The sequence below is a fragment of the Ambystoma mexicanum genome, chromosome 2p (assembly GCF_040938575.1).
Source record: "Ambystoma mexicanum isolate Mex_15411 chromosome 2p, UKY_AmexF1_1, whole genome shotgun sequence".
Lineage (NCBI taxonomy): Eukaryota > Metazoa > Chordata > Amphibia > Caudata > Ambystomatidae > Ambystoma > Ambystoma mexicanum.
Genome location: NC_090923.1, coordinates 714,037,662 through 714,058,951, shown reverse-complemented (window position 1 = coordinate 714,058,951; position 21,290 = coordinate 714,037,662). Strand labels below are relative to the sequence as shown.

Sequence of the window (21,290 nt, the reverse complement as noted above, 5' to 3'; positions counted from 1 at the left end):
TTTGAAAGTAGCCTGTGCAATGCCTGTCTTTCGCTGATGGAGACCGATTGCCTTAAAGATAATGCTATTATTCATTATACTTGTTGTTCAAAATAAATTGAAAGCCTGCGGATAACAGTCTGTGTAAGGAATGTATTATGCTAATGGAGACCGATACGGGCATGATGGCTCCTCTTTATGCTGATATTCGTGCCACCCAGGGGATTATGGCCATAGTGACTGGGGCGTGTTTAAGACAACGCTTTTACAGATGGTGCGATAGACAAAAATTAATGATCCTCAGCATGATGCTCGTGAATGTTTGGAAATATCCTACGCGGATAATTTGCTACATAAAATATGTTTCATGTTGAGCCCTAAACGTATTGTAGAAATGATGTGCTTGGCGCAACCGCTGACACAGCTAAGGATCGGTGCAGGAGCTGACCGATGCGTATGTAAAACAATATGGGCTGTAGAATCAGTGAATAACCCTCTTTTAAAAATAAAGCCGTTTAGATGCATTTGTCCGATTGGTGTTAGAAACATCATTGAAAAAACAGTTCCCATCTGGGCGGGATGAAATATATATAAATGAGCACCTAATGGAGTGTAACATGCTTGCTTATTGAAGCAGCGGCATGCAATCTGTTTGTGCGGTATTTGCATTTATCATGAAATCTATAACAGGGCCGATTGCTTTAGTGTTGTATTGTGAATATATTTTGAATAAACATTGACATTTTAAATGTGAATAAAAATCTGTTGTTTATAAAAACTGATTGTGCCTTTATATTGAGCTGTTATGAGCGAACATGTCTGGCCTGAAGCTGTCAAAAATATATTATGAGGAAGGAGGTGTTGGTAGTTATGGAGGGCTTGACAGCCTGTGCCGTAACCTGAAAAGCGATGGTGAGAAGGTGTCACAGAGATCCGTCAAGACGTGGCTGGCAGGTGAGAAGGCTTAGACGCTACACAAGCCGTCCCGCAAACATTTTAAACGGCGAATGACCGTGGTATGTGATATCGATCAACAATAGCAGGCAGATATTATGGATTTTAATCCGTTTCACGAAGATAACAATGGTTTTCGCTATATTCTAGCCGTCATCAAATTCTATCTCAATCTGCCTATGTTGAGGCCTTAAAGAACAAGACGGCCACAGTGTAGTGACTGCTTTTAAGCGACTATTTAACAAGGCAGAATATTTGCTGTCTAAGCGCTACGTAAACACTTATAAATGAAATGCGCGGCCTCCTCTACATAGCTAAAAACTGTAAATAAAAAACATGATACAAAATACCTCTTGAAAACTGTATAAAACACATGCAATATATCACACACAACATAGCTTTAGAAGTTATGATAAATCATTCAACATTATAGTATCCCATCCCATCACAACTGTAAAGAAAGAATTGGGTTGCCGTGTGTCAGCCATTTCATGGCACCTGTTTGTAAAAAATAAATGAACAACTCTGCTCATTGGGGCCTCAGGCAATCCAGCGGCCCATTAACACATCACAAGAACAACTTTGGGTTTTGAGGACCCCAAGACATTCCTCTGACCCCTTGGATGAATCAATAACAGAACAACTCCCCCCTTTGGGCCCCCCAGACATTCCTTGGGCCCCTTGTGTGAATCAAAAAAGAACAGCTCCATGCTTTGGGGCCCCCCAGACATTACTCTGACCCCTTGGATGAATCAGAAAAAGAAAAAAACAACTTTGATCGTTGTTAGGCAGAATTATATGCAGTACCCTTTGGGAACACCACACACAATTAAGACTACAAGTGACTGTACAAATTCACCTTTGGTACAAGCCTGTACTACACTGTTAAAGTGGTAGCAGTAGCGGAGCAGCCAGACTTATCTCAAGAGTAAGTGAGCAGTATCAAATAGTTACACAAAGGACAGCAATTACTATGATTCAGGCAAACACTGACTCAAGGTTTTCAAGTAAAAACATATGCATTTATTTCACTCTTCAGTTGTATAACATTACACCATTATAAGCAGTTTAAAAATCACACTCTCAATACACCACAACACTTCCCTTAAATCCCAGTTAAACTCACAAAAAGAAGTGGGAGCAAAATGGCACTCGAGCAATTTAAAAGGGAGGGACATTAGAAGATGTTTCTTTTAATAAGCTGAGGGACAAATAATTTAGTGGTGTGAAATACATGAATGGTCACTATTATTGTATATGATGCAACTTTATAGTCAAACTGAGTGAGGTTTTTGTTTTATAATAGCATACAATAAAATAAAAATTAAATGATTTGAAGTGGTGAAAATGGGGTGTTGGCAATTTAAGTACTTGACCACATATCTTTCCAGGTTTACTTTATATAAATATTTATTAAGGTTTTAGGTTGGGTTTCGTGTGTTTAAATGATACTTTGTTTATAGCAATGTCTTGAAAAAAAGACACATTATATAGTAAACTCACCTTGCATGATAAACAAAACTTACGCTATGTAAATCGTCATAGATACGTGTTGATATGGCTTTCGTTTTATTTTCCCCATGCTGTATTGTAATTGTATTTGTTTATTTGTAAAGCGCTTATACACAAGTGAAATGCTTCAAAGTGCTTCAAGGCGGGAAGTGAACAAGGGAATACAGAGTAATTCTTTGTAATTCTTAGGCCTGGAAGTTTCGGAATGATCTAGCAAAAAATGACTAACAAACTAGGCCTAACAGTGTTACTATTAGTGCAAGTGCATGACAAGAAGAGGGGCGAGAAAAGGGGAAGGGGGGGGGAAGAACATACAATCCTTTAACTACTGTACTATGCCAACCACGTTTCAGATAGTGCAAGTGCATGAAGGAGAGTGAGGTGATAAGGGGGGAGGAGAAGGAGAACATCATACAGAAACAAAAAACTACCATACTAGGCCTGGCGAACTAGGCCTGGTGCATTCTGGGTAATATAAGTGTGCAGGCAGGAAGGACACAGTAATACTATGCAAAGTAATTTGAGTCTAAATATATATCCTTTGCGGTGTTTAAACCAACAGCATGCAGAGCTTTACACCCCATTCCCATCACCCACCATTCCTATTTGTTAAGTGCCATTGTAATGCTCTGTTGACACATAGCAACGTGTTGCAATGCTTCCCAGACCCCTGGACGAGCTGCTCTGCTGTCAGAGAGGGTGTGTGCAGTTCGCAGGACACAACCTTTTAATTTCGGGACAGTCCCGCAAAACACTCGACGGATAGCCAACCTACCTACCCCCGCCCTGTGGACGGCTTTTGCTGCACAGCACCTGGCAAATTCTAGAATCGGCCCTGCCTAGAGTTGCGCTGATCCAAAGAAGCTTGTCCAAAAAGGCAAGACGCAAATGGGTTCCCAACGAAAATCCTTGGGACGGCAATCTCTATGATAGTATTAACACCGTACTCACAGCATTATTTTTTGCTACACCTGTAGATAAAATGTCACATAAGCACTGCTTCTCACGTGCAGTTATTTATTGATTGTCTTTTTGCCCGAATGAAAAACAAAACGTTTTTTGTGCGAAAGGTGGCTTCTTTACTTGTGTGCGTGTTAAAGAAAATGGAAAGGAAAAACTGTGAATTCGGTAGGCGGCTCCTAGCGCTCGGCCACTAACTCTTGCTTCTGTTGCAGGGACAATGATGAGGAGCTCCTTAGCCAAGGCCCTGTGGCTCTCCGCTGCTCTGCTGTCTGTAGCAAGGACTCACTGGGAAAGTAAAGCCGTGGAAGACGAAGAGCCCAGGTGAGGTGGCAAGCAGAGACGTGTCTGTGTGTGGGCAAACAATGGCTGAAGGCAGACCTTCTTAAGACATTTAGCATAGCCATGGTCAGTGAATAGAGGGGCAAATAACCAAACAACGCCTTCAAGCTTCGTGCCCCTCATATGCCATTTCTCCCTCTCTGTACTGTAACGCAATAGTTTTGGCTTATAGATGGCTCTGCCGCCTAGTAGCCCCAACTAATGAGATGACTAATTGCTCCCTCCTCCTCCCGGACCGCACAGCCTCCGCTACATTCGTTTTCTGATTGGACATGTGCTGCTCACTGCTGACACCAGAGGGGCGATGAGTGGGAACTAGGAAGATAGCAAAACAAGCATTGGCGATGCAAACAGTTTGGGCTTTTGTTTAGTCATAGGAAAGACACTTGACAGGCACTGCCGCAGTGGTACTAACTGGCTATTGATGGCAACAGGTGCAAAAAGGTGTGAGCACCTGGGTGTCTAATAGCAGTGACTGCAAATTCCTCAGACTTACCTAGACTTCACTCAAGGACATGCATAGTGCTTATACATTGATTGGCTGAAGGCAGACCTGGTTGACATTTTGTATTACACCAGTAGCGCGTTTATTACTCCAATTAAGTCATTACATCTCAGAAGACTGCTTTGAGAAGACACTGGCAGGTGCTTTGAGTGCAAAGTTTGAGGGTAAGGCTTAAAGCGAGCAAAAAGAGTTTCCATGAGGAGGGGTTTTGGGCAGGCAGGGGCAGAAACTGGGTGGGAATGGCCATAGGGATTATCATGGCCATGGGCAGACAATGGGTCAGCAAATAACCAAACAACAGCTACAAGCTTTGTGCCCCTCCTCAAATGCCATTTCTCCCTATCTGTACTCTAGTGCAATAGTTTTGGCTTATAGGTGGCGCTAAAGCACCACCTAATTGCCAAAACTAGAAAACAGCAATGATGATTTACATGGAGGTGCTCTTGCTGTCTGATGGCCCTGAACCTCCATGCAGTGAGCCAATAATTAGTCACTGTTCTCGCTGCCTTCCCAGACTGCTGAGTGTGGCCGTGGGTGTGAAAGTGAGTGAGCGCAATTGCGTGAGCTTCAGAGCCAAGCAGCACAAGGGCCCATGATTTCAGAAGCAGCTGGCCCTGGCTTCTATCATCATTCCTGACTGTCTCGGATCGGATGCTTCCCTTCATCCTGTGTGGGTGGCATATTGCAGTAGCTTGCCTGAGGCAGCTGCTCTGCCCTCCCTCGGTGCATCATTTAGCAGGTCACCACCACTGTGACTGTTTATCTGCCCTCGAGGCTTGAGGCGAAGGAGACGAATGGTCATCAAATTAGGGAAGGTACGTACATTCATCATCCATGCAGGGCTGTCACAAGGGGGGTGCCAGTCAGAGGGGCAAACTGGGCTCCCTTGAGGGTGGGGGTTCCTCATGTGATGTGTTGTAGGTTATTATCTGCATATCACTTCTGGTGTCTGCAGCCAAGTCCCAGTGATGACGAAATGGGATGTGTGGCCTAGTGTCCACAATAGTGAGCTTAGCACGCATGTACCTCGATATAAATCTGAGCTTCAGTACCGGATCAGCACAGTGTTATTCTGGACCAGTTCCTGCATCTCCCCATGTCTAAAAGTGCAGTTATGTGGAATATGATGTGAAACTAGCCGCCAGCTGCTGTGCTGCAGTGTGCTACAATCGTCCCATCACTTCTACGACTCTCTAATTTGACCTCCACAGCCCAATGGCCAGATGGTTATGCGCGCAGTAGCGCATCTTTGAGGGGTCCCCGCCACCATCTATCTCAAATATCAGCTTTTATCCAGCAGTATATGAGCGAGGGGCTGTAACAGTTCACCTTTTACATTACGTTGGATTTTTAATACTCAGAGTACAACAAATATACGCAAAGTTGAAGAAAAAGAAAATGGGGCACTGAGCTCTTTAACTACAGGACACCATTTCTGATCCCCATCATGACCTTTTACCCTTTCAGAGGCGGATAAGATGAGTAAAGTTTAGCTGAGCATTGAAACTCCTGATTACTTAAGCACCAGGTTTCTTTTAAAGTGCCCAAAATAACATTATTATTATTATTTATTTCTTGTAAGGCGCCACATGCCCGTAGGCCTCAGGGCACACACAAAACAAAGTAACAAGACAAGACAAAACAAACTGGGAGTAACCAGAGTAATCAGTCAGTAGCAGATTGAGTAATCATCTAAACCCTGTGCTGAATAAGTGTGTTTTAAGTGCTCTCTTGAATGAGGCCAAAGCAGGGATGGCTCGCAGAGGGGACGGAAGGGCGTTCCAGACTTTGGGGGCCCATACGTCAAAGCTAGAGCCCCCAAATCTTTGTAGTTTGAAGCGAGGCGGTATGATCTTTCTCTCAATATTCGACCGAAGGCCACTTGAAGACGAAGCAACCTTCAGTCGATCCATAGGAAGCTGTTCTCTGTTGATCCCTAACGGAAATCTTTGTTCCTCTTTGCTTGCTCTTCTTTGTCCCAGTGATTGGGGAGGGGGTTATGGGGTATGCATGTAAGTGACCCCTGACTAAAGAGGAGAGGTTTCTGGCTTGAGTAGGTGAAAGGGGGGGATCTTGAGTTTCAAGCCTGGGTACTTTCCTCCCATTTCCCTGAATTTCCTTCTGTTTGCCCGTATCTGACGCATTGCGGGACAGGTAGTTCTCGGAGAGTTTGAATACTCCTTTATATTTCCTGGCTGAGATGGGAGGAACTGGGTATGGTAATTGGTAAAAAGGTGGAGTAAACGGGAGAATACCATTCGGTTTCTCACAGAGAGCAGACCCTGAACCAAACCATCCCGTCCTCGAGTCCCCTTGAACGGGCTTCACAGCAGCCAGAGGGCCAAACCAGCCAAAGCTTTCTGTTCTACGGAACCGGTCATTCGATGTTCATCACACCGTGAACGAAAGGGAAGGCCCTGGCACTGGCTTTTGTGCTCCTCCACCAAGTCGAACTATTACTTGTACTTTGAACCAGTTTGACGCTGCCTCATGCCCTAGCTAAACCCATCACCTGCTAGGCCAGGATCAACTGCTCAACGCCAGGTCCCAATCTGAATTACTGCTTAGTCACACACTGAATCTGACAGAGGGTTACAACCATGGTGCAGCGCAGCTAGTCCTCAAACAGCCTCCTCACTGACTTGTACTTCGGCTACCTTTGCCTGCTGACTCGAACCGCTGGAGCATCACTCATTAATCCCTCCCAGCTGCTAAAGCCTAACTCAGTCTGGTTCAACCGGGAAGCAATCCTTGGACTGACCTGACCTGCGTCATTCAGAGCCCCCCGTCTGCTGCACAGAGCAACCGCATTTGCTTCTATTCAGTGCCCACCAAGAACTGAATCCAGGTTCTGTTGACCCTGAACTGACCCCTTGGTCCACTTGGGCCCTTGAGACTATTTAGGTCATGATCTCATCTCTTTTCAACATCAACATATCCTTTTGGTGGCTAGTAATACACCTACCACCCCTGGAACCACCCTCATAGCGCTAGTTTCTTCTTACATCTTCTCTGTACTTCCTACTGCAGGTGGGGTGGTTTGTACGGTATTTTCTATTTGTTCTATTGTAGGTGGTGTTTAATTAAAATATATATATATTTTTAAAGAACCTTGATTGGACATTACCTTTATTTTAGACTGTGGTCCTGTGTTGTTTGGGTCACTACTGGTTCACCTTCACACCCCTTTTAAGAGCATAGCCTTCCCTCGGCTCACGTTACAACAAAAGGCAAAAGAGGTATATCTCTTAACTGTCCCTGTTTTACCTTTATGATTGAAGCCTGATTGAATTATTTGGCTCTGTTAAGCATTGATTCTGGAATGGTTCAACAGATAGAATTTCCAGACATAATTAATGATCTAAATCTAGAAGGAAATATATACTTGAATCTTGGTAGCGTTTCAGGCACATCAGCCTTGGGCAGCAGAAAGCATATACTCATTAGGTACTTCTCATCTAATTCTTTCTATGATTACTTGAAATTGTTTGTCTGCTGTGTGGCATGGGAGAAGGGCATGGGTTTCGCTGGGGGCCCAAAGCTTTCTGTGCCCCGGACTCCAGAAAGTGGTCAGATGGCCCTTGTGGCAAGGTGGGGGATGAGGGTCGTGGAAATGCATCGCTGAAGGGAACTCATGTGCATGTTACAAGTTAAGCTTCCATCGCTGTGACAATGGTAGTAATTCAAACTCCAAATCATTACACACAACTCACCTATCTGTGAAGGCATCATGAAGGAGGGCACAGACAACAGATTCCAGATTCAAAACAAGTAATTTTATTAACTTAAAAACCTATGCTTAACCTCACAACTAATCTATACAATGTGTAGAGATGTCAGCAACCACAGGGAAAGTGTTCAAAATGCATTTCTGAGCTTCTTCCAGCTCCCTTCACCAAATATAAAACAGTTCCACAAAAATCGGTCTCAAAGTCCCATTTCTTAAATGTAGGGTGCAATAGTCTTATTCAGTTCTCAGGGATTCTTCTCCCCAAGTTCCAAGTTAAACACTTCAAACAACCTTGAAATGAAAATGTTCTTGGTTAAAACTCAGGGTTCTCTTCCCCACATTTAAATTGGTACGTTTCAAAAGTAACACAACATATTCTTGTCTCTGCATTCAGTTAATGTTGGTTTACATATGTGTTCAGATACCTTGCAGCTTGCATGCAGGTTGAAAATTACAATGTTAATTAGGATTTCAGCATACTGTTGTTTGGTTCGAGTTATATCCCTTTTTTGGTTCTTCAACATATAATGGTAGGCTTGTAATAGTCCATAACACTTCAAATCATAGTGGTTTGTTGGTAATAGTGTTTTGACAATTCAACATATTATAGCATGTTGGTAATAGTCTTTTGACACTTCTACATTTAATTTTTTGCATGGATTTCAAGTTTTCTTCCCCCTTCTAGGTTTTAAAAGTTCTATTTCCATTTGGTAGCAAGTTTTCGAATTCAGCTCAGTATTCAATAATTGGCTTCTTACTTATGGTCCATTTTCACTTGCTGTATAGTTCCGTATTTGTTAGTTTTGCTTTAATTGCCGGGTTCATTGTTCAGAGACCTTTGAAAATTGTTTTCCATCACACGCAACCACTCCGATATCAAATATCCCCATCGGTTGGCTAATTGAGGATGGAAGGGATCGGAGACTTTCGAAAACTTGCTGTTTTCTAAGCAGGCAACCACTCCAATACACAGTATTCAATAAATAAATAGTTCACACACGTGCACTGGCTTTCCCAAGCACTAGAAACTCACAGGTCACTTTTAGAAGTTCAGGCTGCAGTGCGAATCACACAGCCTTCTTCCTTTAATGTCGGGGCTCCAGTTGCTGTCCCTCAGACACTCCTGTTGGAAGGGGCTGAAGGCGATTGGGTGTGGGAGGCCAGGGCACCAATCTCAGCAACTGTAAGATTAGCAGAGGAGGGGGAAGGGAAGCAAAAGGTGAAAAGGAAAGTCTTGAGGACCTTCTGGAATTTGAGGAGATCCGGCTCAAGACAAAGATGAAGGGGGAGGCCGTTCCAAAGGAGGGAGTCTGCTGAGGAAAGAGATCGGCCACCAGCTCTCTGTTTGGTGAAGCGCTTCACATATAGAGAGTTGGTGCTGGAGGAGCATAAAGGTCTGGCGGGAGAGTATTTAGTGAGAGCAAGTTGTAGATAGCGTGGTTCCCGGCCCCAGACAGCCTTATGGATGATGCAGAGGGATTTTAATCTGATCCTTGCAGCAACCGGGAGCCAGTGGAGAGTTTGTAGGGCTGGAGAGGCCAAGTATAAGTCTTGCTGCCCTATCCTGGATTAGCTGGAGGGGTGATAGGGAAGAAAAGGGTAGATTAAGGAAACGGCTATTGAATTCCTTTAATGTCGGGGCTCCAGTTGCTGCCCCTCAGACACTCCTGGGGTGGTCAAGTATAGTCTTGCTGCCCTATTCTGGATTAGCTGGAGGGGTGATAGGGAAGAAAAGGGTAGATTAAGGAAACGGCTATTGAATTCCTTTAATGTCGCGGCTCCAGTTGCTGCCCCTCAGACACTCCTGGGGTGGTCCTCCAACACAGGGGAACAAGCACATTGAGTAGAAGGGGAAGGGGCAGCCTAACTGCACAGCTCCCCTCACATTTCCTGGTCTGCTCCAGGGAGTCACCAATCCAAAACCACGCTGTAGGTTCCTTCACTGCATGCACCGGCCTATTTGTCCTTCTCCTGCAGTTCCTCTCTGCCACTAGGTTGGGCTCCATTTATACACCTGCGGCCCTTCAAAGGGCCGCAGGTGTGGATGATCAATCATTCTTGCCTGACCACCATTAACAGGACATGTCTGACCTTCATTGCTCTTAGCAGGCACATTCCTTGTCCCAGTACTAGAGTGGTAAAAGAACATAGTCTTCATTGCTCTTATTTATTTATTTATTTATTTATTTATTTATTTATTTATTTATTTATTGAGCATTTGTAAGGCACTTATAGAACAAGCAAATTGTGTTTCAAAGCGCAGACAGGGCAACAGGGAGGGAACATAGGAATGAAAATCAAATTAAAACAATGAGGGAAAGAGACTGAACTACTAGGCCTTGTGAGCATTCAGAACGTACATGTGCAGAGAGAAGAGAAGGGAAGCAGGAGAGGGGAAGGGCTAGGTATGCCAGGAGGGAAGTGCTAGGGAGTGAGCAGCTGTAAGTGCCAAGTGGAGATGCGCTAGGGAGTGGTCAACTGCCAATAAATAAGTGCAGGCCTGCAGTGGCATAGGTCAGAGGTTCCAAGGTAAGTGCTGGAAGCGGGAAGGGGCTGAAGGCGATTGGGTATGGGAGGCCAGGGCACCAATCTCAGCAACTGTAAGATTAGCAGAGGAGGGGGAAGAGAAGCAAGAGGTGAAAAGGAAATTCTTGAGGAGCTTCTGGAATTTGAGGAGATCCGGCTCAAGACAAAGAGGAAGGGGGAGGCTGTTCCAAAGGAGGGAGCCTGCTGAGGAAAGAGATCGGCCACCAGCTCTCTGTTTGTCGAAGCGCTTCACATATAGAGAGTTGGTGCTGGAGGAGCATAAAGGTCTGGAGGGAGAGTATTTAGTGAGAGCAAGTTGCAGATAGCGTGGTTCCCGGCCCCAGACAGCCTTATGGATGATGCAGAGGGATTTGAATCTGATCCTTGCAGCAACCGGGAGCCAGTGGAGGGATTTTAGGGCTGGAGAGATACGGTCCCTGGCCTTGAGGCCAAGTATAAGTCTTGCTGCCCTATTCTGGATTAGCTAGAGGGGTGATAGGGAAGAAGAGGGTAGATTAAGGAACGGCTATTGAATTAGTCTAGTCTACAGAGATTCAGGGCTCTAGGGACACCGAGCTTCTGGGGCAAAGTGAGAAAAGGGAGAATTCCTTTGAAGAGGGAGAGTTGAAAGTGGGACTTCTTGGCAATGTCCTGAATGTGAGGGAGGAGGGAAAGAGATGAGTTGAAGATGACTCCAAGGTTTCTGGACTCAGTTGAAGGAGAAGGGGGGGAGCCCATAGAGGATGGCCAGAGTGAGGGGAATAAAGAGGGAGCAGGAGTCTCGATAGGCAGGATCTTAGTCTTGCTGGCATTGAAGCAGATATCATTGGAAGTGCACAATGACTGGATGGTGGATAGGCAGTCAGGGGTGATGGAAGAAGGAAGGAGAGGGTCAGAGGGAAGTTTGAAGAAGAGTTGTGTGTCATCTGCATTACACTGGAAGTTTGGGGGTAAAGGTGGAAATGGGGTGGGCTAGTGGAGCAAGACAATTGTAAAAGAGTCAGGGAGAGCGGTTGGAGCCCTTGGGAACACTGCAGGTGGAGTTAGAGGTGGGGGAGTAGAAAGAGCCCAGAATAACCTGGGATGGCCGGTCACTGAGGAAGGAGGTCAGCCAGTCCAGTGCCCACTCCGAGATACCAGGGTATCATGGAGCCATTTAATGAGGATGGAGTGGTTGACTGCATCAAATGCAGAGGAGAGATCAAGTAGAATGAGAACAGCTGGAGAGTTGGAGTCAAGAGATGCAAGCAGTTCCTCACAGGTGTTCAGAAGAACAGTTTCCGTGCCTCTGGATGCTTGGAATCCATATTGATGGTTGTGGGGGCAACCAAGACATTCTGTGTACTGGGTCAGTTGGGCAATTACCAGTTTACCAAGGACATTCCAGAGGAAGGGGGTGATAGATTTGGGGCAGTAGTTGGCTGGACAATCCGTGTTTTCTGAAGGATTTTTCAAGAGGGGCCGCACAAGGGAGTGTTTGAGGGAGGAGGCGAAAGATTCAGAAGCAAAAGAGTGGTTGTAGAGATCAGCAAGTGCATGGCCAACAGGGCCAATGTTGCCCTTAATGGTACTGGAGGAGCAGGGGGAATCCTGTTTGGAGGAGACCTTCATGGAGCGGACAACTCTGGTGACCTCATGAGGTGTGATAGGAGAGAAGGAGAGAGAGGCAGAGGGAGGAAAGGAGGCCACAGGAGGCTAAGTGGTGCTTGAAGGGGAGAGGGAGAGGGATGTAAAGGTGTCCTGAGTTTTTGCAGTGAAGTATGTGGCCAATGCACTGTGATGGCTTGGGAGGGGTGGGGTGAGGAGGAGACTGCGGAAGGGTTGGCTAGTTCCCTGCAGATTTTAAAGAGTTCAGTCATGTTGTTGGATGCACCAGAGACGTGCACCTGGATGTGGGCCCTTTTCTTGCCACGGATGGAAAGCCCGTATTGTCTTTGGAGCAGACGACAGGCCAGTTTGTCAGAGGTTGAGCCAGAGGTCTGTCACTTCTGTTCCGCAGCTTTGCACTTGTGTTTCAGGGCTGCAAGTTCAGAGTCATACCAGGTGTTACACTTAAAGGCAGGTTTCAGGTGGATCCTCATGACTGGGGCAAGACTATCCAGAGTGTTAGTAATGCCCAGATGGAGGTTGCTGAGAGCAGAGTCAGAGGTAGAGTCTGCACTGGGGAGAGAAGGGGGCAGAGGTGGATGCAAAGGCAGCAGCTTACACTCGTTTCATTGGACGGATGTTCATGAACGAATTTGGCAGGGGTGGACGAGGTGCGGTCAGATTGCAGAGAGAACCCAGTTGAGAGGAGAGAGTGGTCTGACCAGGAGGGAGGGGTAATCAGTGGGGAAGAGAGTGAAAGATCAGAGTGGATGAGGGCATCAAGGGTGTGTCCAGCTGAGTGGGTTGGACCAAAAGGGAGAATGGAAAGGGAAGGCGAGATGCAACGGTCACGGAAGAGAGTGGATGCCGTGAAAGAGGAGTCCAAATGGATGTTGAAATCGCCCATGAAAAGGAGTTTAGAGGTGGTTGTGAGAAGAGAGGAGCAGAAATTGGCCCATTCGGAGAGGAACAAGGTGGTAGAGCCAGGTGACCTGCACATAGTGGCAATGGTCAGAGAGGAGGAGGGAGAGATGACCAGCTTGAAAACCAGGCTCTCAAAGGAAGAGCAAGGCTGTTTGGGTATGAAGGAGGAAGGGACCCACTCAGGGAAAACCAGGACAACCCCACGCCAGCACAGTTGGGGCTAGGCTTGGAGATGATCTTGTAGCTATCAGGGCTAACAGAGTCAAAATCAGTGACTGAGCTGCCATTGAACCACCTCCCGGTTAGAGCAAGGATGTCAAGGTCAATGTCTTCAAGAAAGAGGTAGATGTCTGGAGACTTCTTCGTCTCAGTACTGGTAAGTGTCAATTGTAGAGAAATTAGGGGAGCTATCTTACAATACCCCATAAAGGTTGGGGAAGGGTTAGGTCAGTTGTCACTAGGAAAAAGGGGATACCTTGTCTCGCCCAAGGGCACCCCACTCCCAGTTCCCAAGGACCCTCCACACAGGGGATCCTCCCTTGCTTTTCCGCCCCGAGAGTCGGGATTCAATAGCGATGGCCTTTCCCTGGCCACCTGCTCAAAAGATCCAAGGGGTTAAGAAGTGAGAATGCCCTCAGGTTTAAAACTCCTTTTATTAGGTTATATAACCATAACAGCAAACAGAAAAGACAGCAGTTCATTTCCAGACATACAAGGTAAAATATAGCAGCGAAAATAGAACAGGCAGAATCATTGAGATTAATCATCAGACAGAGTCGCTGGGGCGTTGGAGGAGCGACGTGCACCGGATATTACATAGGCCACATAAGACCCCCAGGTATGACTCAATTTTTGCCCTCTACGTCATGGTAGTACAAAATATCAGTTTTCAATTGGTCATGCAGTGGAGGTCGACCACTACCCCACACCGTTGTGACTCTTCTTCTTGCAAGCACCAGTAGGAGGCCCAAGAGGTGTCTAATATGCCCCACTGCCTCTTTTGTGTACCCCAACAGAGCAACCATAGGGAAGGGAGGCACCTCTTTCTCCCACAATCTCACTTATAGTATCAAAGACCTGTGTCCAGAAAGCATAAATACAAGGGCATTGCCAGGACAAGTGCATAAATGTGGCCGGTGAAAAACCACATCTCAGGCAAGCATCAGTCGTCTCAGGGAAGAATTTGTACCGGTCAGCCGGGTTGAAATAAAATGGATGCATGAATTTAAAATGGATCAACTTGAATCTGCTATTGATGGCCACCCTTTTTGTCTGAGCGCAGCAATACTACCAAACATTATCTGGGAGAGGGACATCAAGGGAGCTCCCCCACTTTTTTGTGGGAGTCGTCCACCAAATCCACCGCACTGTTGATTTTGCTTGCGTAAGCTTATACACCAACCTTGCACTATTCTGACAGCTGCCCACTCCATGCAAAACAGCAGCAGAATGGGGCGCCATGGGAAAGCAAGGAACCAATTCCTTCAGCACATTTTGGAGCCTAAAATATTAAAGCACATCAAGCGCTGAGGTGCCATCTCTTCCCCTAAACTTCATCAATAATTAGAAATTGCACACTGGGAAAGACGTCCTGCCAGCACAAGATACCCAGCTTAGCCATGCATTGTTTGTAAACCATTTTACTTGTCAGAGAGATCCTGGGGACACGCGTAATGGACAGCAGGGGGGTGTATAACACTTCCTGTCACGATCTTCCCTCAATGCCTTCCCAAAACCTTGCAAGTGATCTCAACCATGTTTTTGGCTTCAGATATACGCTGCAGGAAAGTCAGTATCATTGCCCTTAAGAGTGTCTGCGCCGTAACAGCTCTTTCAATCTGGACATGTGATCTGTCAGGCAGCGGGTCATACCAATACACTAGGAATTATGCTTGTGCTGCAATCCATTCGGTTTCAAGATCTGGGAATGCCATCCCACCCCTGTCCGGTGTGGCAATCAGCTTGCTGCAGCATATCCGAGCCTGCTCTCCATGCCAGATTTAACGAGAGATCAAAGCTTTCATATTTCTAAAAAAGGAATGGAGAACCACTGTTAGAACAGATTTCTAACCTCTGCTCTGGTGAACAGATGTTTAGGAGGCCCCCTTTGTTAGTGAAGGACACTTCTGGGAAGATAGCCAGACCAATTCCCGGGAACTCAGAGAGCAGTCAAGACTAAGTCACAGGAGGAGTGGGGGTGAACTGACGTCTTTGATGAGCACATACAGCAAGACACCAAGAATGACCCTTAGACAGAGGTATACAAAAATAAACAATGTTATAGGCCCAAGAATAAACACAAGTGAAATATGAAATGAACAGTAAAATCACCACTCAAACACACACTTTGTAAAATATATACAGTCACTTTGGTCAAGTGCGGAATCCCGCCTAGACTTGTAAGGGAGAAGTGCAGGCAAACTTAATAACATCGACAATCTTCAGAGATGGATAACCCTGACTTTATAAGTCAGCCCTACGATGAATGGAGCTTTGTGCTCAATGTTAGATGCGCGCGTAAAAGCGCTCGGTCGGGCGTAAAGTCACAAAGTACAATTTCTAAGGGGCTGGCAAAGTTAGAGGAAGGATCTGAAGAGTAGAAATAAGCGAGGATCTGCTATGGTGAACAAAGATATTCCCAAGTACTTTAGGAAGCAGAGGTTACCCAAGCAAAAGAGAGGACCACAAAGGATTGTGCGTAAAAATACAATGGCTGAACTAGGGGCCACCGGTAAGTGGTTTCAGTACTCACCCCTCTTAGCTCGGTTTGGAGATCTGGAGAGGGTCACCAGACATATGATTTCCCACCTTGATTTGTCTTCAAAGTGCATAGACGCTGCAGATGCAGATGCGGGTCCGGATTACACCAGAGCTGTATCGCTCGACTCGGTTGCAGGACAAAGAAAACACTGATGCCGCTGGTATCAGGAAACTTGAAGAAATGCGATAAAATCACCTTCAGTGACATTCACTGTTGCATAGTGATGCAGTGGCACCCAACTCTCGTGGTCTGGCACACGCTTCTCTCGTGGCCCAATGCAGCAAGAGGGTGCTTTCCAGTGCAAGCTAGGATTCCCAAAAGTTTGAGGCAAAACTCGATAAGACAATGCTCCTGCACTGGTGCCAAGGTTCGAGCAGGACAGCCTACTGGATGGCCCAAGGACACTTCCGAACAGGCTCTTTAGCAGGGCAACCAGCAGGTGTTGATAGTGATTGGTCCCCATGCTCATAGGGGTTGAAGCACCTTTGAAGGCCTTCTGAGATCAAGCACAGAGCAGGGACAACAGCAGGCTCAGGGTTCCAACCTTCTTCTGCCTGGTTCCGGATAATCCTTGGGTTTGCTAAGGTCTTCTGGCTACTTGGCTCCATCTACAGGTTGATTCGGACCTGTCACTGATCTGCGGGTTGCATTCAGGACTCCTCCTCACATCCACAAGTATGGTGAGGGCTTGCACCCGGTCAATGAGGAGATCGGCCCCAATCAAGCAAGTCAGCAGTGGTCCAATCAGAGACCACTGCAACTCTCATGTCCTTGTGCACACCATACATCCTGGCACCAGAAGTGTGGATTGGGACCAGACAGTCCCAACCCACTTCCTGGGTACCTACACACCTGACCTGCAGTAGCCTGCGGAAGGTGTGGCTTTCATGGGCAACTGCATGCCCAAATAAGGAATTCCTGGGTCACAAAGACCAGGGGGAAGGCCAACGGACAAAATGGTCAAAGGAGTAGACAAAAGACCTCATGACACTGCCATGACGGACAGTAGCCACAGTTATGAGCCAAACAGGGTAAGCACGGTATGGCTTGGTACAAAGTAAAAAAAGTATATGAAAAAGCTTGCGCTGCCTCCAGTATGCTCCCAAGCATATTGTCCTGTGACCAGAAATTCCCTAGTTGATGACTAGGGCCCAGAAACACAAGGACCCCATTGTGAAGTACAGTAATGTGCTTTGCGCAATGATACAATGTTACTAAAAGAGGCAACGAAGTCATAAGACTAAGAGAAACAAAGTTTCTCAGTGCTTACAGCTTGAAGGACATGTCAGTTTCCCAATAACATTGACCGAAAGCCCAGTGGAGTGCAGCTGAAGGCTTTGCTCCACTGGAAAAAGTCAGGTCAGGATGCTGCAACAAAAGTAAAAAGTTTGGGTGGTCCACATATATAGAGGTAAATTAGCAGTAAGAGAAATTTACCCTAACAACCACTATAGGTACATTAAATAATGGTTACAGGAATCTAGGGATGATGACCATTTTAATCAAAGATATCTGACCATACAACGACAAAGGCAAATGCTTCCACCTTTCCAGTGTTGATTTAGCCTGAGTGAGTTTTGCTATATAGTGCTCCTGATACAGCACCTTGCGGGACTGCGCAATCAACAATCCCAGATAACGAGTCCTCTCCTTGTGCCTTTGGATACCCAACCCCTCACAGTACATCTCCACTCCATTGGTCAAGGGGAACAATAAAGACTTTGTGTGGTTAATGGTGAGCCCAGATTATTGCCCAAACTCGAGTACATCTACCATAATTGGTGCCAGGTTCAGCTTCAGGTCAGTAACAAACAGAATCATATCACCTGCATATAGCAAGATCACCAGTTTATGCGTCAACAGGCCTATTCCCCTATGGATATGTTTAGATCTCACTAGGTCTGCCAAAGGCTCCACTGCCAGGGCAAAGTGAAGGGGGATAGCGGACACCCCTGACTCGTTCCACGCCCCATCCCGATGGGGTCAGACAGTCGACCATTCACCCTTAGCCGTACCACTGGAGCCGTGTACAACAAGGTGACCAATGACATAAATGACTCCCCAACTCTCATGCACCTGAGCACCGAGAATAAGAAGGGCCACTCCACGGAGTCAACTGCCTTCTCTGCGCCACGAAGGGCTGCTACAACTGAGGACTGCCGATCCAGACCAAACACCCTGTGCAGCCCATACAAAGTGGACTGCCCTGGATTAAAACCTGCTTGATCAGCCTTAACACTCTTGGACATCAGTGGGGCAAGCCTGTTTGTGGGTACCCTCGCTATTAAGATTTTATTATCCAAATGTACAAGAGAAATCGGCCTGTAAGACGCGCACCCTAGCACCCTTCCCAGGCTTTAAAAGTTAGGTAATCACAGCCTCACACATCGACACAGGGTGGCTACCATCCGACAACGCCTGCTGATGCACATTCAACAGGTGAGGCACCAAAATCGCTGTGTACGCCTTGTAGAAGTCAGACGAAAAGCCAGCCAGGCCCGGCACCTTCCCCAAAGGGAGTGTCTTAATGGCAGTGTGTATCTCCTGCGTAGTGAGCGTGCTGCCCTTGGGCAAACCAATACAACCTGACCCGACTCAAGTAGGCATCCATTGTTGACTGACTCACCCTGGTTTTGGATGAATATAGCGTGGTGTAATAGGCCACAAGTGCCCCGGCAATCTCCTCATCTGTGTGAAGTAGAGCTCCGGCGGAGGACCTCTAATGGCTGAAATATGGGAACCCACAGCTTCTACCCTCACTGCTTGCACCAGCAGCCTGCCCAGCGATTGTCCCTCCCCATACTGACGTGCCAACGTGCACGTCAGTGTCGAAGCATCCGGCTGTATGTTTGGTGGTGCATTTCTGTTTGATTCGTGCAGACAATGATCTGGGTGCACGGTTAGAGAGTGCTGTATGTAGTTGGATGTCGCCTCTTGATGTTCACGCTCACTTTCTGGCTTAGTTTCTCTTCTGGTATGGGCAGCCTTTCCTTCTTCAACCTCCACCTGGTCAGTGTCAAACATTGGCTGTTGCAGGTGATCTGGGCTTTGCCCTTCTGGTCTGTGGAAGTTCGAGATGAAACGGTGCAGTTTATCCTAGTTTTCTTTTCCTGCCAACACTCCGCATTGCGAGTCTCTAGTGCCACACATAGCTACTTTCCCTCATGGAACCAGCAGACTGGTGTTGATCACTTCCTTGATTCCTGTCTCTTTCCTTAATTCACAAAATACATCACATGTTCCTGGTAAGAGAAATAGACTTACACTATTTCCTTCAGTTCGGTTAAAGTCAGTTCATTACAGCAACAAAAACAAAATGACCACTAATCGACTTGCATATCCTTCTTCCAGGATCCTGACCAAGATTCTGCCTGAAACACTTGCTAAAGAATCCATTGTCTCGGGAGGATAGCTCAGGGTCATGTGCTCGCCTTGGAAGCAAGACGACGCTGAGCAACACAGGTTCGGTCCGCGCTTAGAAACCACTGGGTATTAAGCGCGTTATAAATAACTTATCATTTCATTATCATAGTAACCAATAGCCCACATTGGCCACTGAAGTTCTCAAACCTCAGAAACGCAATCATACCCATAGAATTAGGGCTACAAAGGTCCATTTCCAGAACAACATCAAAGTAGAACATTTCACCCAAAAAACCCTCAGCAGTTTTGACATCTTGGAGAGATTATCCAAGACAAAGGTAACAAACACACTATTGGCAAATATCACATCATACTGTGCTGCATCATAGCCAGCCAAAGCCCCGGGCCACGCATCCTTCCCTGACTCCATACCCATCCACACCCCTGACATCAAAATGTTATCAACACTCTTCAAGAAGTCATTTCTTCATTCACCCATCTTTAAAACTAGAGTGATCAACCTGGTATCCTGTCTAGCTATAAATCTAAATTGGGAAGCTGTCTGTCTTGGCAAAGCACCGAAAACATTGATCATTACACAACACTATTCACCATAACCATTTTGGTGTCCCCCTTTTCCCATTAAAGTAGGGCAAGGCTTCATGTTAGGGTCATAATGGGCCCCCCTGGTGGCTCTTCCTTGTTATCATCGTAGGCAACTAATTCAAATGGACTTATTGTAGAACTTTCCTACTTCTTCCACCTGGAGCTAATGACCGACTACCAATTTGACTTCCCAATATGTCTTGGGACAGAAACAAACTTTCTAAACATCTGAGAAAAGCTGCTGGATGCCTAAAACGGATGTCGCCAGCACCCAGCAGCACTCGTATGCATTCAAGGGCTGCTTTATAAAGATCATTCTGAGTGGTCTCAGATCGGCCTTTCTAAAGCAACCTTTTTTTATTTTCGACTGAGTGAAAAAGATTTCTGAAAGAGGAGGACTGTGACTATGGCGAAGTAGAATGGTTGTGACAAAGGAGGACAGTGACGAAGAGCAGGACTGTGATGAATATGATCAGTGAGGAATGATGAACGAGGAATATGAAGAAGAAGGACTTTGATGAAGGAAAATGTCTATTGCAAAGGAGGTTTGTGGCAAAAGAGATGCAGAAGGACTTTGACAAAGCAGTAATAGTTAAAAGAAGGACTATGATGATTCTGCTTATCAACAACTTTTCTCTCCTGTCTCTTCTCTGTAGTCTTATTTTGGCTACAGGGTGTTACTAAAGTGCCACCTCTGCTAAGATCAAAAGCAGCAAGATAGGATGCATACACCATGTTTGGATGCATGTGCACTAGTCAGGACCAATAGATATGAATTACAATTTATTCTTACATCAAACAGAAAACCCATATACACAATAATTCTTTGGCAAATTGGCCTAGTCAATTTTCAAGCAAACCTGAAAAGGGTGCAGTAAAAATACAGATGGATTCCTTACATATTCCACCACTAGACAAAAGGGAGAATGGGAAGATAGGAGAAATGTATGACTTCCAATCAGGTGACAACCTTACAGAGAACACATGCTTTGACAGAGCGGTTTAGTCCACTTCCTAAAACTGTACCAACTACTACCTACCCATGCCAAGGCGTCTTTCAGATCCATGAGACGTAATTGTGTGTAGATACCACTAATTCAGTCACAATTCACACTTTCAGAACAACCTCCACCCCCAGAGATTGAAGAATTCTTATTCATATGTTTCCGCCTTTGTCTGTGCTCTATATAGACATCTGGAGACAGTACTGTCAAAATAAATGGCGTATCTGCTCTTAGTTTGAACTAAAGCCCCTTCCTTCGTTTCACCTCTAGGGTCCACTGCCCACTGCCTTGTTAGGTCACCTCATTATGCTCTACCTCAACACTCAGGCTAATGTTGAACTCTTCATAGGTGGTACCAAAAGACCTTGTTTTAGCAGGCTCGCAGTCCTGGCTGACCTGGTCACAGTTAAAGGCTGGATTACTGTCTTATATGTCAGATGAGAGGTCAGAGTGAAGTTTCCTTATCTCGATATTACCACTGAACAATTCAAAGCCCCTTCTAAAACCGTTGTGGTCATCTGCTAGAGCTCACCTTTT

The 21,290-nt window shown here is 46.0% G+C and overlaps 1 protein-coding gene across 1 annotated transcript in view; it reads left to right on the top strand.

Moving 5' to 3' along the window:
• LOC138566704 (ribonuclease T2-like) overlaps positions 1-21,290 on the top strand; it is a 359,594-nt gene that overhangs the window by 28,495 nt on the left and 309,809 nt on the right. Inside the window, exon 2 of the mRNA XM_069644295.1 lies at positions 3,621-3,729. Within this exon, the coding sequence (XP_069500396.1) occupies positions 3,626-3,729 (104 nt within the window). The 5' untranslated portion in view covers positions 3,621-3,625. The remainder of the gene's footprint in view (positions 1-3,620; positions 3,730-21,290) is intronic.